The 15,420-nt window shown below is 45.2% G+C and overlaps 1 protein-coding gene across 1 annotated transcript in view; it reads right to left on the reverse strand.

The window, feature by feature from the left end:
- PARD3 (par-3 family cell polarity regulator) overlaps positions 1–15,420 on the reverse strand; it is a 693,471-nt gene that overhangs the window by 320,904 nt on the left and 357,147 nt on the right. Inside the window, exon 12 of the mRNA XM_073676896.1 lies at positions 2,843–2,993. Coding sequence (XP_073532997.1) covers positions 2,843–2,993 — 151 coding nt within the window. The remainder of the gene's footprint in view (positions 1–2,842; positions 2,994–15,420) is intronic.

A 15,420-nucleotide genomic window follows, 5' to 3' on the forward strand; every position in this document is an offset into this window, starting at 1 on the left:
AAGGGAGGTTGTTCCAAACATCTTTGAGAACTAACCACAGATCATATGTGGATGTAGGCTTGCGCAAATCTTTCTGTCACTTCATGTAATCCCACAAAGTTTTGATGATGTTGAGATCAGGGCACTGTGAAGACCAAATTATCACTTCCAAAACTTTGTTCTTCTATCACGCCACAGGTCATACACCATGGCAACACTGAGCATAGCAATAAAACACAAGTCTTTCCAAGGCAAAAATTTAAAAACTGACTGGATTTTCTAGAATCCCAAGAAATGGGCAACATTTAGCACTTTACACCCAGTGACCAGCCAAGAAAATTTGGTGAAGCAGGTCAACACATCAAGCAAACTTTCCTTCGAAACTGGAACATGTCCAGCAGTGCCATCAGTTCAGAACTGGCAGCAACCAGTGGTGGTACTCTGCTACACCCACCTAAGACCAGCCTTCCACAGAGCGCTGATCTCAACATTGAGTCGGTCTGTGATTACACAAAGACAAGGATTTGAGCATGCTTACATACACAGAAAACCTGTGGTTACTTCTCCAAGATGTTTGGGACAACCTCCTTGCAGAGTTCCTTCAAAAACGGTATGTGTGTTGATTTGAATTATATTTCTTTTTTGTCAATTCTCTTTTCATTTTGTTAATTGATAAAAAAAAAAAAAATTATTAAAGGGAACCTGACAGCTGATACATGCTGCCCTATCCGGGCAGGCACAGTAAACTAGTCAGACAGGCTGCTTCTGCTCGCCCGCTGCCCTGGATGGATAGGTCTCTGCCTAAACCCGCATGTATGGATTGTCCCATCACTCTAAGGCTGTGGGCGGGGAGAAGCTGCTAGGGGCCAGCCTGTCCGATTAGTCTACAGCACAGATTGGTCCCTGTTGGTTAAAAAAGTATGTATTTCTCTGAAACGCCGCAGAGTTTCAAAGTCAAACTTACCCAGCTGAGATCATAAAGCCAGTGTCTGGTACAGGCGGCTGATCCACGGGCAGCATGTATCAGTTGTCAGGTTCACTTTAACACTTCTATTTTTGAAAGCATTCATACTTTGCTGCAGTTTTTCCACATGTGACAAACTTTTGCACAGTGCTGTATGTTCTTTAGTAGATAATTCTGATTGAATGTTTTCAATAAACCTTTTAAAATAGGTGATGTTTTGGGTGTTGAAATCTAGAGCAAAATCTAAAATATGCATTCCCTATCAGTTTGACTTTGGAGCGCAGGTGGAAACCGGAGTACACCCACACAATCACAGGGAGAATGTACAAACTCCATGTAGGTGTTGACTTTGGTGGGACTTGAACCCAGGACGGCAAAGGTGGAAATCAACAGTGCTAACCACTGAGCCACCTTATGCTTATGGCTTTCTTTATATAGATAGATAGATCTATCAATAGATATTTTATATATTAGATCTATTGATATATACATATCTATCTATATATAAAATACTTTTCATACTGTGCGCACAAAATGCTGTTAAGTTAGATATCTCATCACGTACATTGGTAGGATCTATCTAGAATGTGCAGTACCCGGCCGTGGCCACTATGCAGTTGATGGAGCTGTGCAACTGAAGAATTTCTGGCCACCGCAGATACAGGAAACAGCTGATCAGTGGGAGTGTCTGGTGTCGCACCGCCAACGATCAGATATTGATGACCTTTTCTAAGGACAGGCCACCAATATAAAAGTCTTGGACAACCCCTTTAACTATCAAGTTCACCAGTTCATAGCGATGCTGAATAAGTGCATATTGCACAATTTTAACAAACTGTTGCTGTATTAATCTGACAATGTTATATTGGTTTTACATTCATCCATCTAGAAAATTTGTGTGTGTCATGAATATATTAATATACAAGCATCTGACACCCATTTAAGACATAACGTCCATGCATGTGGTGTGCGCTTAAATTTTGGTGTACAAATTTTCATTATTTTTCACATTTTATACATCATATTTTTTTTTTTACATAGTACTAGCTTTATTGATTTATTTATTACATATTACACCACTGGGTAAACCAAGCCGCCACATGATTAGAATCCTACAAAAGTGTTTTTGATCCACAAATAAACACAAATCGACAGCATCTTGGCATTTTACAGCAGTTCACTACTGAAGAGGAGCGTAGGTGGCAGCTTTCCAAAATGTTCAGCAACCCATGCTGTACTAAATGCTTATCTCGAGCACATAGTGCTGACGTATGCGAGCCAACATGCAAAAAGCGGGAAAACCTTGCATTACACCGTGATGCTGAGGTCGGAATCTGGAGCACTTTCAGCCTATTAAAAGATTAATGAAGAAATACAAAATCATCGAAACTTCCAGAACGGCAACAAAACTTTAATGTAAGAATCCTAATTTATCTCTGCGCAGCTGGAGAGTCCGTTGTTCAGACATGAAGTCTTCTCCCGACAGAGACATTTCCTTTTGAGTCAATAAACATCAAATAGACCAATGTGCATACATTACAAGCAAGCCTTCAAGACGAACACAATAAGAGGGCTCAATGATTTACTAATAAAGTCCTATAAAGCGCTTCCCGTGCCTAATGCACATCCTCTAATTTAATAGGCCCATTATGGTGTGAAAGACAAAAATAAAGAGTAATAAAGAGCGGGCCCGGCGTAAAGCCCAATTCACCTGTTTCATTAGGGAAAAAACACGATGTCAATCAAGATACAATTCTTTATTATCCCGCTCAATACAAATAGGTTTTGGGATGTTGTGTGCTCGCTGTCACTGCTGTAAATAACGCATTAATCACTCCTCAATGAACAGCCAAAAGAACAAAAAAACAAGACATGATTACTAGCGTCTACTTGACTCACCCATTATCCTACTTAATGCGGCATTCCTTGTGGGCGATTCGTCAAATCCCTCAATCCCGCTGTACAGAGAGTGGGAAATTCTTCGTTCCCTGTCGTCCAGCATTGTCTCGATGGCCAATTCAGGCCCCGAGGGGCTTCCAGGTGACTCCAACTGTAGAATCGGAAAAGAAGGGATATCAGTGCTGACGGTCTATTTAACAGCATGGGGGAACAATAACAACGTGCCTGAGGCCTGCACCCGGCTGGGTACCAAATGAGCTAGAACTTTTCACCCTGTATCAAAATAATTTGCACTGACAGTTCTGCTTAATGGGCAACTTTCTGTGCCGCTTTGTTGTATACCTCCTGTGGAGCGCCTGTCATATTTCAACACCCTTAAGCAAAAAATAAATAGTACAAAAGACAATGTCTCTGATCATTTTAGACCAAATTTGCTGGCATGTTTATGGCCTTTTAACCCCCTCATTCTCTGGTCTCATTTGTCCCTTGACTGTAAAAAAAAAAAAAAACACCAAGAACGGGGTGTTTCGGCATGGCAGCCTATCATAAGACATGCGGATGATTGATGAGGTCTCAATTGCTCCACACACATACTGAACATCCACAATGGGTTTATAATGCAATGAAATATGTACCGCGAGGTGTCATCACAGCAGGCTGCAGAGCGTATGCAAGTAACTACTCATCCCCCTTACAAGAACGACTCACATTTCTTACTTGGATCCATGAATGCATGACCTCTGCCTACAAGCTGTAGAAATACAGTATCTGCAGGCCTGACAAGACAATTGTGCTTTAAGAAAAGGACAATTAAAAAAAAAAGTTGAGAGAATTTTTTATATTGAGTTTAGGGGGCATTTTCTACAATTTTTGATATGTCCGAAGTTTTGATCAATGGGAGTCCTGGTGAAGAAACACCCACTGATCAATAAATGGAAGAGGTGCTCATACCGAGTGCTGTACTCCTTCGTTCTGAAGGCCTCTGCTGGGCATTCCTTGGAGAGTTGGACGTACTGTCTATGTGTCCATGCAGTGCTCGCCCTGTTTTCTGAAGGAGTGTCGAAATAAAGGGGCACAGAACTTGGCTTAGAGCTTCTATCCCAACGCTTTAGTAATTGTTGTGGGTCTCAGAGCACCATCGATCAATATGGCGTGTCAAAATCTTTACAGAATTAAAAATAAAATGTAGCTTTAACAGGCCCAAGAGAATATTTGTGTCACGTAGAGGTCCCGCACTAGGCTTAACAGTCTATTCATTTGGTCTAGATCAATGTTTCTTAAACATTTCCAAATTGAGCCCCTGACTAAGATGATGTCTGGGCCTCACCCTCTACATTAGGTCCTTGCTCAAATAAAAGTCTCTATTAAATTTCCTCTTTTCTTGTCTCCTAAACTTAGTATAGTATTAAAAGTAGTACAACATGAGTCAATAATGCTGCTAAGCTAAACACTGCAGCATTCCATTAAAAAAAAAAGGCCGCCTCACCAAAAACTAAGGGGGGGACATCTCACTGGTTAGAAGCGCTGGTCTAAATTTATTCCTTTAAAAATAAACTAAGATTATTAAATATGCATTCAAATAAAAAAATATTGTTAAGAATTGCTACTTCCTTGATTTAAAAGTTAACCTTTCTCAAGATATTTTTTATTATTAAGTATTTTTACTATATTATTTAACGCATTCATATATTCTAATAATTATTTTATTATTTATAAAGATTTTAATAAGAGTAAAACATTTCTACATGATCAATTAATTTAAGGTTTATAACTGTTCATATATATAAAAGAAATAATAAACAATGATACAAGTCATGGAAATTAGATAGTACTTTTTGATAGGTGGTTTGAAACATTTGCGAGGATCTGTACAACATTACGGTCACGATTCCTCCACAAAGTGTGCCTTGGACGCAGTAACTGACAGCTCAGTCATCCAATCTAGTGCAGCGGAGTGCTGAGCTGTCAGTGTTCTGATAGAGAGCTCAGCCATCCAATCTGAGATTGGGAGGTGCTGAGCTTCCATCATATTTTTCCTATTCCAAATGATTACCTAGCTACTTAGCCAAGCTGACAGTCCCAGATCTCTGCCGGACGTAGCATTTGCTCGGTGGTTTGCATTGTATTACTGTGCTCTGTTTGTTGATCTATCGCTGCCTGACCTTGAACCTCGTTCTGACCATCCGTTTGCCTAGCCCCTTTGCTCTGATCCGCTATCTTCCTGGTATTCTAACCTCGGACTGTGACCTGACTTCGCCTTGGTCTTTCCCCTTTAGTTTACTACGTGTTTTCTTGGTATCTGACCCCAGAACGTTTGACTCCTGGCTTGTCCATGAGTAGTATGAGCAAAGAAACCCCGGCACCAACGTGTTGACAATTATTTCATTTATTCGCATTGCACAAAATTCCCTCAAGATGTTTCAGCCCAACCCAGGCTTTTGTCAATTCAATTATTATCGCAATGGAGGTCTGAAAGCTAACGATTCTCCACGATAACTCATAACCAACAGGTGTATATGCTAATTTACTTCACACATCATAATTGCTTATAAGAAGTGTTTAACTATTTTACAGCAGGAATCAGTGATATGCTGATAAGAGTCAAGTTATTTTTCTATTTAGCAAATAGATTTTTTTTTCTTTTTATGCTTTTTTTTGTTTTGACATATTACAATAAAATGTTGCGAGTTTTAAAATTTGAAGTTTCAAGAATTTTTAAAACAGAAAAATGGGAAGAGATTAATAAAAGTGCAGATTGTGTCGGGGAAATGATGGAAAATCAGGACAGAAACTAGGGAGCCGGCAGCTCTGCTGACACTTGAGGCCTGTCTCTTGTTTTCAGTTGTAAGTAATCAAATCTGCATCACGTATTCCTTAAACAAAACTGTCACCCACAAAAGTGAAACCATAATTCACAGCTGCCGGTGGAATAGACGCTTGTGCTTGTAAGACTGAAGCTGTCAAAGCCGATCAAATATTAAAACTGGAAATGGCTGCACTAAACCCTTATTCCAGGAAAGACGCTTCTGCCAGAGAATGAGCACTGACACCCACAACGCAAACTCCCCCCCCATCCCTCCCCCCGTGCATCAATGTTATTTCTTTCCATCAGAAGAGTCTCGTAGCGTCCCATGTGGATGGATTCTGCTCACAGAACAATCTAATAGTGAGAAGAGTATTCTACTTTAGCGGTGTCACCTGTTGGAAGGATACCTACCATTCACTATAATTGCCTGTTTACTCTTTCTTATCCCTCCAAACATATTTCCCCCTACAGAGTGATTATATATAACCTCTGGTATAGTAACCTACTTTTCCTGCCTGGCATACTAGCTGACAAATTGCTTTTCTCTGTGAAATCTCAAAAAGTACAATCTCCTGACGCTCCTGCGGTATAAACACTGCTACTATACAGCATCGTTTTGGAGGCTATCAAGAGCCAAATAAGCGGATTACTGAAGTATATGCTCAAGAGTATCTCTATGTAAGATTATTATATTATTTAAGAATATTATATATTTCCATATAGCACTAGAAAGAAGGGCTGTGGAGTTGTTAAGCTAAATCACTGACTCAGACTCCATAGCACGGCCTCAGTACTCAGCATGTACATAAAGTGCAGCACGGCCTCAGTACTCAGCATGTACATAAAGTGCAACACAGCCTCACTACTGAGCGTGTACATAAAGTGCAGCACGGGCCTCACTACTGAGCATGTACATAAAGTGCAGCACGGGCCTCACTACTGAGCATGTACATAAAGTGCAGCACGGCCTCACTACTGAGCATGTACATAAAGTGCAGCACGGGCCTCACTACTGAGCATGTACATAAAGTGCAGCACGGGCCTCACTACTGAGCATGTACATAAAGTGCAGCACGGCCTCACTACTGAGCATGTACATAAAGTGCAGCACAACCTCACTACTGAGCGTGTACATAAAGTGCAGCACGGCCTCACTACTGAGCGTGTACATAAAGTGCAGCACGGCCTCACTACTGAGCATGTATATAAAGTGCAGCACGGCCTCACCACTGAGCATGTACATAAAGTGCAGCACAACCTCACTACTGAGCATGTACATAAAGTGCAGCACGGGCCTCACTACTGAGCATGTACATAAAGTGCAACACAGCCTCACTACTGAGCATGTATATAAAGTGCAGCACTGCCTCACTACTGAGCATGTACATAAAGTGCAGCACGGGCCTCACTACTGAGCGTGTACATAAAGTGCAGCACAGCCTCACTACTGAGCATGTACATAAAATGCAGCACGGCTTCATTACTGAGCATGTACATAAAGTGCAGCACGGCCTCATTACTGAGCGTGTACATAAAATGCAGCACAGCCTCACTACTGAGCATGTCCATAAAGTGCAGCATGGCCTCACTACTGAGCATGTACATAAAATGCAGCACGGCCTCATTACTGAGCATGTACATAAAGTGCAGCACGGCCTCACTACTGAGCGTGTACATAAAGTGCAGCACGGCCTCACTACTGAGCATGTACATAAAATGCAGCACGGCTTCATTACTGAGCATGTACATAAAGTGCAGCACGGCCTCATTACTGAGCGTGTACATAAAATGCAGCACGGCCTCACTACTGAGCATGTCCATAAAGTGCAGCACGGCCTCACTACTGAGCGTGTACATAAAGTGCAGCACAGCCTCACTACTGAGCATGTACATAAAGTGCAGCACGGCCTCACTACTGAGCATGTACATAAAGTGCAGCACGGGCCTCACTACTGAGCATGAACATAAAGTGCAGCACGGGCTTCACTACTGAGCATGTACATAAAGTGCAGCACGGGCTTCACTACTGAGCATGTACATAAAGTGCAGCACGGCCTCACTACTGAGCGTGTACATAAAGTGCAGCACGGGCCTCACTACTGAGCATGAACATAAAGTGCAGCACGGACTTCACTACTGAGCATGTACATAAAGTGCAGCACGGCCTCACTACTGAGCATGTACATAAAGTGCAGCACGGGCCTCACTACTGAGCATGTACATAAAATGCAGGACGGCTTCATTACTGAGCATGTACATAAAGTGCAGCACGGCCTCACTACTGAGCATGTCCATAAAGTGCAGCATGGCCTCACTACTGAGCATGTACATAAAATGCAGCACGGCCTCATTACTGAGCATGTACATAAAGTGCAGCACGGCCTCACTACTGAGCGTGTACATAAAGTGCAGCACGGCCTCACTACTGAGCATGTACATAAAATGCAGCACGGCTTCATTACTGAGCATGTACATAAAGTGCAGCACGGCCTCATTACTGAGCGTGTACATAAAATGCAGCACGGCCTCACTACTGAGCATGCCCATAAAGTGCAGCACGGCCTCACTACTGAGCGTGTACATAAAGTGCAGCACAGCCTCACTACTGAGCATGTACATAAAGTGCAGCACGGCCTCACTACTGAGCATGTACATAAAGTGCAGCACGGGCCTCACTACTGAGCATGAACATAAAGTGCAGCACGGGCTTCACTACTGAGCATGTACATAAAGTGCAGCACGGGCTTCACTACTGAGCATGTACATAAAGTGCAGCACGGCCTCACTACTGAGCGTGTACATAAAGTGCAGCACGGGCCTCACTACTGAGCATGAACATAAAGTGCAGCACGGACTTCACTACTGAGCATGTACATAAAGTGCAGCACGGCCTCACTACTGAGCATGTACATAAAGTGCAGCACGGGCCTCACTACTGAGCATGTACATAAAATGCAGGACGGCTTCATTACTGAGCATGTACATAAAGTGCAGCACGGCCTCACTACTGAGTGTGTACATAAAGTGCAGCACGGGCCTCACTACTGAGCATGTACATAAAGTGCAGCACGGCCTCACTACTGAGCATGTACATAAAGTGCAGCACGGCCTCACTACTGAGCGTGTACATAAAGTGCAGCACGGGCCTCACTACTGAGCATGAACATAAAGTGCAGCACGGACTTCACTACTGAGCATGTACATAAAGTGCAGCACGGCCTCACTACTGAGCATGTACATAAAGTGCAGCACGGGCCTCACTACTGAGCATGTACATAAAATGCAGGACGGCTTCATTACTGAGCATGTACATAAAGTGCAGCACGGCCTCACTACTGAGCGTGTACATAAAGTGCAGCACGGCCTCACTACTGAGCGTGTACATAAAGTGCAGCACGGCCTCACTACTGAGCATGTACATAAAGTGCAGCACGGGCCTCACTACTGAGCATGTACATAAAATGCAACACGGCCTCACTACTGAGCATGTACATAAAGTGCAGCACGGCCTCACTACTGAGCATGTACATAAAATGCAGGACTGCTTCATTACTGAGCATGTACATAAAGTGCAGCACGGGCTTCACTACTGAGCATGTACATAAAGTGCAGCACGGCCTCACTACTGAGCATGTACATAAAGTGCAGCACGGCCTCACTACTGAGCATGTACATAAAATGCAGGACGGCTTCATTACTGAGCATGTACATAAAATGCAGGACGGCTTCATTACTGAGCATGTACATAAAGTGCAGCACGGCCTCACTACTGAGCATGTATATAAAGTGCAACACAGCCTCACTACTGAGCATGTGCATAAAGTGCAGCACGGCCTCACTACTGAGCATGTACATAAAGTGCAGCACGGCCTCACTACTGAGCATGTACATAAAGTGCAGCACGGCCTCACTACTGAGCGTGTACATAAAGTGCAGCACGGCCTCACTACTGAGCATGTATATAAAGTGCAGCACGGCCTCACTACTGAGCATGTACATAAAGTGCAGCACAGCCTCACTACTGAGCATGTACATAAAGTGCAGCACGGGCCTCACTACTGAGCATGTACATAAAGTGCAGCACGGCCTCACTACTGAGCGTGTACATAAAGTGCAGCACGGCCTCACTACTGAGCATGTACATAAAGTGCAGCACAGCCTCACTACTGAGCATGTACATAAAGTGCAGCACGGCCTCACTACTGAGCATGTACATAAAGTGCAGCACGGCCTCACTACTGAGCATGTATATAAAGTGCAGCACGGCCTCACTACTGAGCATGTATATAAAGTGCAGCACGGCCTCACTAATGAGCATGTATATAAAGTGCAGCACGGCCTCACTACTGAGCTTGTATATAAAGTGCAGCACGGCCTCACTACTGAGCATGTACATAAAGTGCAGCATGGCCTCACTACTGAGCATGTATATAAAGTGCAGCACGGCCTCACTACTGAGCATGTATATAAAGTGCAGCATGGCCTCACTACTGAGCATGTACATAAAGAGCAGCACAGCCTCACTACTGAGCATGTACATAAAGTGCAGCACGGCCTCACTACTGAGCATGTACATAAAGTGCAGTACTGCCTCACTACTGAGCATGTACATAAAGTGCAGCACGGGCCTCACTACTGAGCATGTACATAAAGTGCAGCACGGCCTCACTACTGAGCATGTACATAAAGTGCAGCACGGCCTCACTACTGAGCATGTACATAAAATGCAGGACGGCTTCATTACTGAGCATGTACATAAAATGCAGGACGGCTTCATTACTGAGCATGTACATAAAATGCAGGACGGCTTCATTACTGAGCATGTACATAAAGTGCAGCACGGCCTCACTACTGAGCATGTACATAAAGTGCAGCACGGCCTCACTACTGAGCATGTATATAAAGTGCAACACAGCCTCACTACTGAGCATGTGCATAAAGTGCAGCACGGCCTCACTACTGAGCATGTACATAAAGTGCAGCACGGCCTCACTACTGAGCGTGTACATAAAGTGCAGCACGGCCTCACTACTGAGCATGTATATAAAGTGCAGCACGGCCTCACTACTGAGCATGTACATAAAGTGCAGCACGGGCCTCACTACTGAGCATGGACATAAAGTGCAGCACGGCCTCACTACTGAGCGTGTACATAAAGTGCAGCACGGCCTCATTACTGAGCGTGTACATAAAATGCAGCACGGCCTCACTACTGAGCATGTCCATAAAGTGCAGCACGGCCTCACTACTGAGCGTGTACATAAAGTGCAGCACAGCCTCACTACTGAGCATGTACATAAAGTGCAGCACGGCCTCACTACTGAGCATGTACATAAAGTGCAGCACTGCCTCACTACTGAGCATGTACATAAAGTGCAGCACGGCCTCACTACTGAGCGTGTACATAAAGTGCAGCACGGCCTCATTACTGAGCGTGTACATAAAATGCAGCACGGCCTCACTACTGAGCATGTCCATAAAGTGCAGCACGGCCTCACTACTGAGCGTGTACATAAAGTGCAGCACAGCCTCACTACTGAGCATGTACATAAAGTGCAGCACGGCCTCACTACTGAGCATGTACATAAAGTGCAGCACTGCCTCACTACTGAGCATGTACATAAAGTGCAGCACGGGCCTCACTACTGAGCGTGTACATAAAGTGCAGCACAGCCTCACTACTGAGCATGTACATAAAATGCAGCACGGCTTCATTACTGAGCATGTACATAAAGTGCAGCACGGCCTCATTACTGAGCGTGTACATAAAATGCAGCACAGCCTCACTACTGAGCATGTCCATAAAGTGCAGCATGGCCTCACTACTGAGCATGTACATAAAATGCAGCACGGCCTCATTACTGAGCATGTACATAAAGTGCAGCACGGCCTCACTACTGAGCGTGTACATAAAGTGCAGCACGGCCTCACTACTGAGCATGTACATAAAATGCAGCACGGCTTCATTACTGAGCATGTACATAAAGTGCAGCACGGCCTCATTACTGAGCGTTTACATAAAATGCAGCACGGCCTCACTACTGAGCATGTCCATAAAGTGCAGCACGGCCTCACTACTGAGCGTGTACATAAAGTGCAGCACAGCCTCACTACTGAGCATGTACATAAAGTGCAGCACGGCCTCACTACTGAGCATGTACATAAAGTGCAGCACGGGCCTCACTACTGAGCATGAACATAAAGTGCAGCACGGGCCTCACTACTGAGCATGAACATAAAGTGCAGCACGGGCTTCACTACTGAGCATGTACATAAAGTGCAGCACGGGCTTCACTACTGAGCATGTACATAAAGTGCAGCACGGCCTCACTACTGAGCGTGTACATAAAGTGCAGCACGGGCCTCACTACTGAGCATGAACATAAAGTGCAGCACGGACTTCACTACTGAGCATGTACATAAAGTGCAGCACGGCCTCACTACTGAGCATGTACATAAAGTGCAGCACGGGCCTCACTACTGAGCATGTACATAAAATGCAGGACGGCTTCACTACTGAGCGTGTACATAAAGTGCAGCACGGGCCTCACTACTGAGCATGTACATAAAGTGCAGCACGGCCTCACTACTGAGCATGTACATAAAGTGCAGCACGGCCTCACTACTGAGCGTGTACATAAAGTGCAGCACGGGCCTCACTACTGAGCATGAACATAAAGTGCAGCACGGACTTCACTACTGAGCATGTACATAAAGTGCAGCACGGCCTCACTACTGAGCATGTACATAAAGTGCAGCACGGGCCTCACTACTGAGCATGTACATAAAATGCAGGACGGCTTCATTACTGAGCATGTACATAAAGTGCAGCACGGCCTCACTACTGAGCGTGTACATAAAGTGCAGCACGGCCTCACTACTGAGCGTGTACATAAAGTGCAGCACGGCCTCACTACTGAGCATGTACATAAAGTGCAGCACGGGCCTCACTACTGAGCATGTACATAAAATGCAGCACGGCCTCACTACTGAGCATGTACATAAAGTGCAGCACGGCCTCACTACTGAGCATGTACATAAAATGCAGGACTGCTTCATTACTGAGCATGTACATAAAGTGCAGCACGGGCTTCACTACTGAGCGTGTACATAAAGTGCAGCACGGCCTCACTACTGAGCATGTCCATAAAGTGCAGCATGGCCTCACTACTGAGCATGTACATAAAATGCAGCACGGCCTCATTACTGAGCATGTACATAAAGTGCAGCACGGCCTCACTACTGAGCGTGTACATAAAGTGCAGCACGGCCTCACTACTGAGCATGTACATAAAATGCAGCACGGCTTCATTACTGAGCATGTACATAAAGTGCAGCACGGCCTCATTACTGAGCGTGTACATAAAATGCAGCACGGCCTCACTACTGAGCATGTCCATAAAGTGCAGCACGGCCTCACTACTGAGCGTGTACATAAAGTGCAGCACAGCCTCACTACTGAGCATGTACATAAAGTGCAGCACGGCCTCACTACTGAGCATGTACATAAAGTGCAGCACGGGCCTCACTACTGAGCATGAACATAAAGTGCAGCACGGGCTTCACTACTGAGCATGTACATAAAGTGCAGCACGGGCTTCACTACTGAGCATGTACATAAAGTGCAGCACGGCCTCACTACTGAGCGTGTACATAAAGTGCAGCACGGGCCTCACTACTGAGCATGAACATAAAGTGCAGCACGGACTTCACTACTGAGCATGTACATAAAATGCAGGACGGCTTCATTACTGAGCATGTACATAAAGTGCAGCACGGCCTCACTACTGAGCATGAACATAAAGTGCAGCACGGGCCTCACTACTGAGCATGAACATAAAGTGCAGCACGGGCTTCACTACTGAGCATGTACATAAAGTGCAGCACGGGCTTCACTACTGAGCATGTACATAAAGTGCAGCACGGCCTCACTACTGAGCGTGTACATAAAGTGCAGCACGGGCCTCACTACTGAGCATGAACATAAAGTGCAGCACGGACTTCACTACTGAGCATGTACATAAAGTGCAGCACGGCCTCACTACTGAGCATGTACATAAAGTGCAGCACGGGCCTCACTACTGAGCATGTACATAAAATGCAGGACGGCTTCATTACTGAGCATGTACATAAAGTGCAGCACGGCCTCACTACTGAGCGTGTACATAAAGTGCAGCACGGCCTCACTACTGAGCGTGTACATAAAGTGCAGCACGGCCTCACTACTGAGCATGTACATAAAGTGCAGCACGGGCCTCACTACTGAGCATGTACATAAAATGCAGCACGGCCTCACTACTGAGCATGTACATAAAGTGCAGCACGGCCTCACTACTGAGCATGTACATAAAATGCAGGACTGCTTCATTACTGAGCATGTACATAAAGTGCAGCACGGGCTTCACTACTGAGCGTGTACATAAAGTGCAGCACGGCCTCACTACTGAGCATGTCCATAAAGTGCAGCATGGCCTCACTACTGAGCATGTACATAAAATGCAGCACGGCCTCATTACTGAGCATGTACATAAAGTGCAGCACGGCCTCACTACTGAGCGTGTACATAAAGTGCAGCACGGCCTCACTACTGAGCATGTACATAAAATGCAGCACGGCTTCATTACTGAGCATGTACATAAAGTGCAGCACGGCCTCATTACTGAGCGTGTACATAAAATGCAGCACGGCCTCACTACTGAGCATGTCCATAAAGTGCAGCACGGCCTCACTACTGAGCGTGTACATAAAGTGCAGCACAGCCTCACTACTGAGCATGTACATAAAGTGCAGCACGGCCTCACTACTGAGCATGTACATAAAGTGCAGCACGGGCCTCACTACTGAGCATGAACATAAAGTGCAGCACGGGCTTCACTACTGAGCATGTACATAAAGTGCAGCACGGGCTTCACTACTGAGCATGTACATAAAGTGCAGCACGGCCTCACTACTGAGCGTGTACATAAAGTGCAGCACGGGCCTCACTACTGAGCATGAACATAAAGTGCAGCACGGACTTCACTACTGAGCATGTACATAAAATGCAGGACGGCTTCATTACTGAGCATGTACATAAAGTGCAGCACGGCCTCACTACTGAGTGTGTACATAAAGTGAAGCACGGGCCTCACTACTGAGCATGTACATAAAGTGCAGCACGGCCTCACTACTGAGCGTGTACATAAAGTGCAGCACGGCCTCACTACTGAGCGTGTACATAAAGTGCAGCACGGGCCTCACTACTGAGCATGAACATAAAGTGCAGCACGGACTTCACTACTGAGCATGTACATAAAGTGCAGCACGGCCTCACTACTGAGCATGTACATAAAGTGCAGCACGGGCCTCACTACTGAGCATGTACATAAAATGCAGGACGGCTTCATTACTGAGCATGTACATAAAGTGCAGCACGGCCTCACTACTGAGCGTGTACATAAAGTGCAGCACGGCCTCACTACTGAGCGTGTACATAAAGTGCAGCACGGCCTCACTACTGAGCGTGTACATAAAGTGCAGCACGGCCTCACTACTGAGCGTGTACATAAAGTGCAGCACGGCCTCACTACTGAGCATGTACATAAAGTGCAGCACGGGCCTCACTACTGAGCATGTACATAAAATGCAGCACGGCCTCACTACTGAGCATGTACATAAAGTGCAGCACGGCCTCACTACTGAGCATGTACATAAAATGCAGGACTGCTTCATTACTGAGCATGTACATAAAGTGCAGCACGGGCTTCACTACTGAGCGTGTACATAAAGTGCA

This window comes from Phyllobates terribilis, unplaced genomic scaffold (assembly GCF_046119375.1).
Source record: "Phyllobates terribilis strain yellow unplaced genomic scaffold, ASM4611937v1 Scaffold_4__5_contigs__length_816908805, whole genome shotgun sequence".
Lineage (NCBI taxonomy): Eukaryota > Metazoa > Chordata > Amphibia > Anura > Dendrobatidae > Phyllobates > Phyllobates terribilis.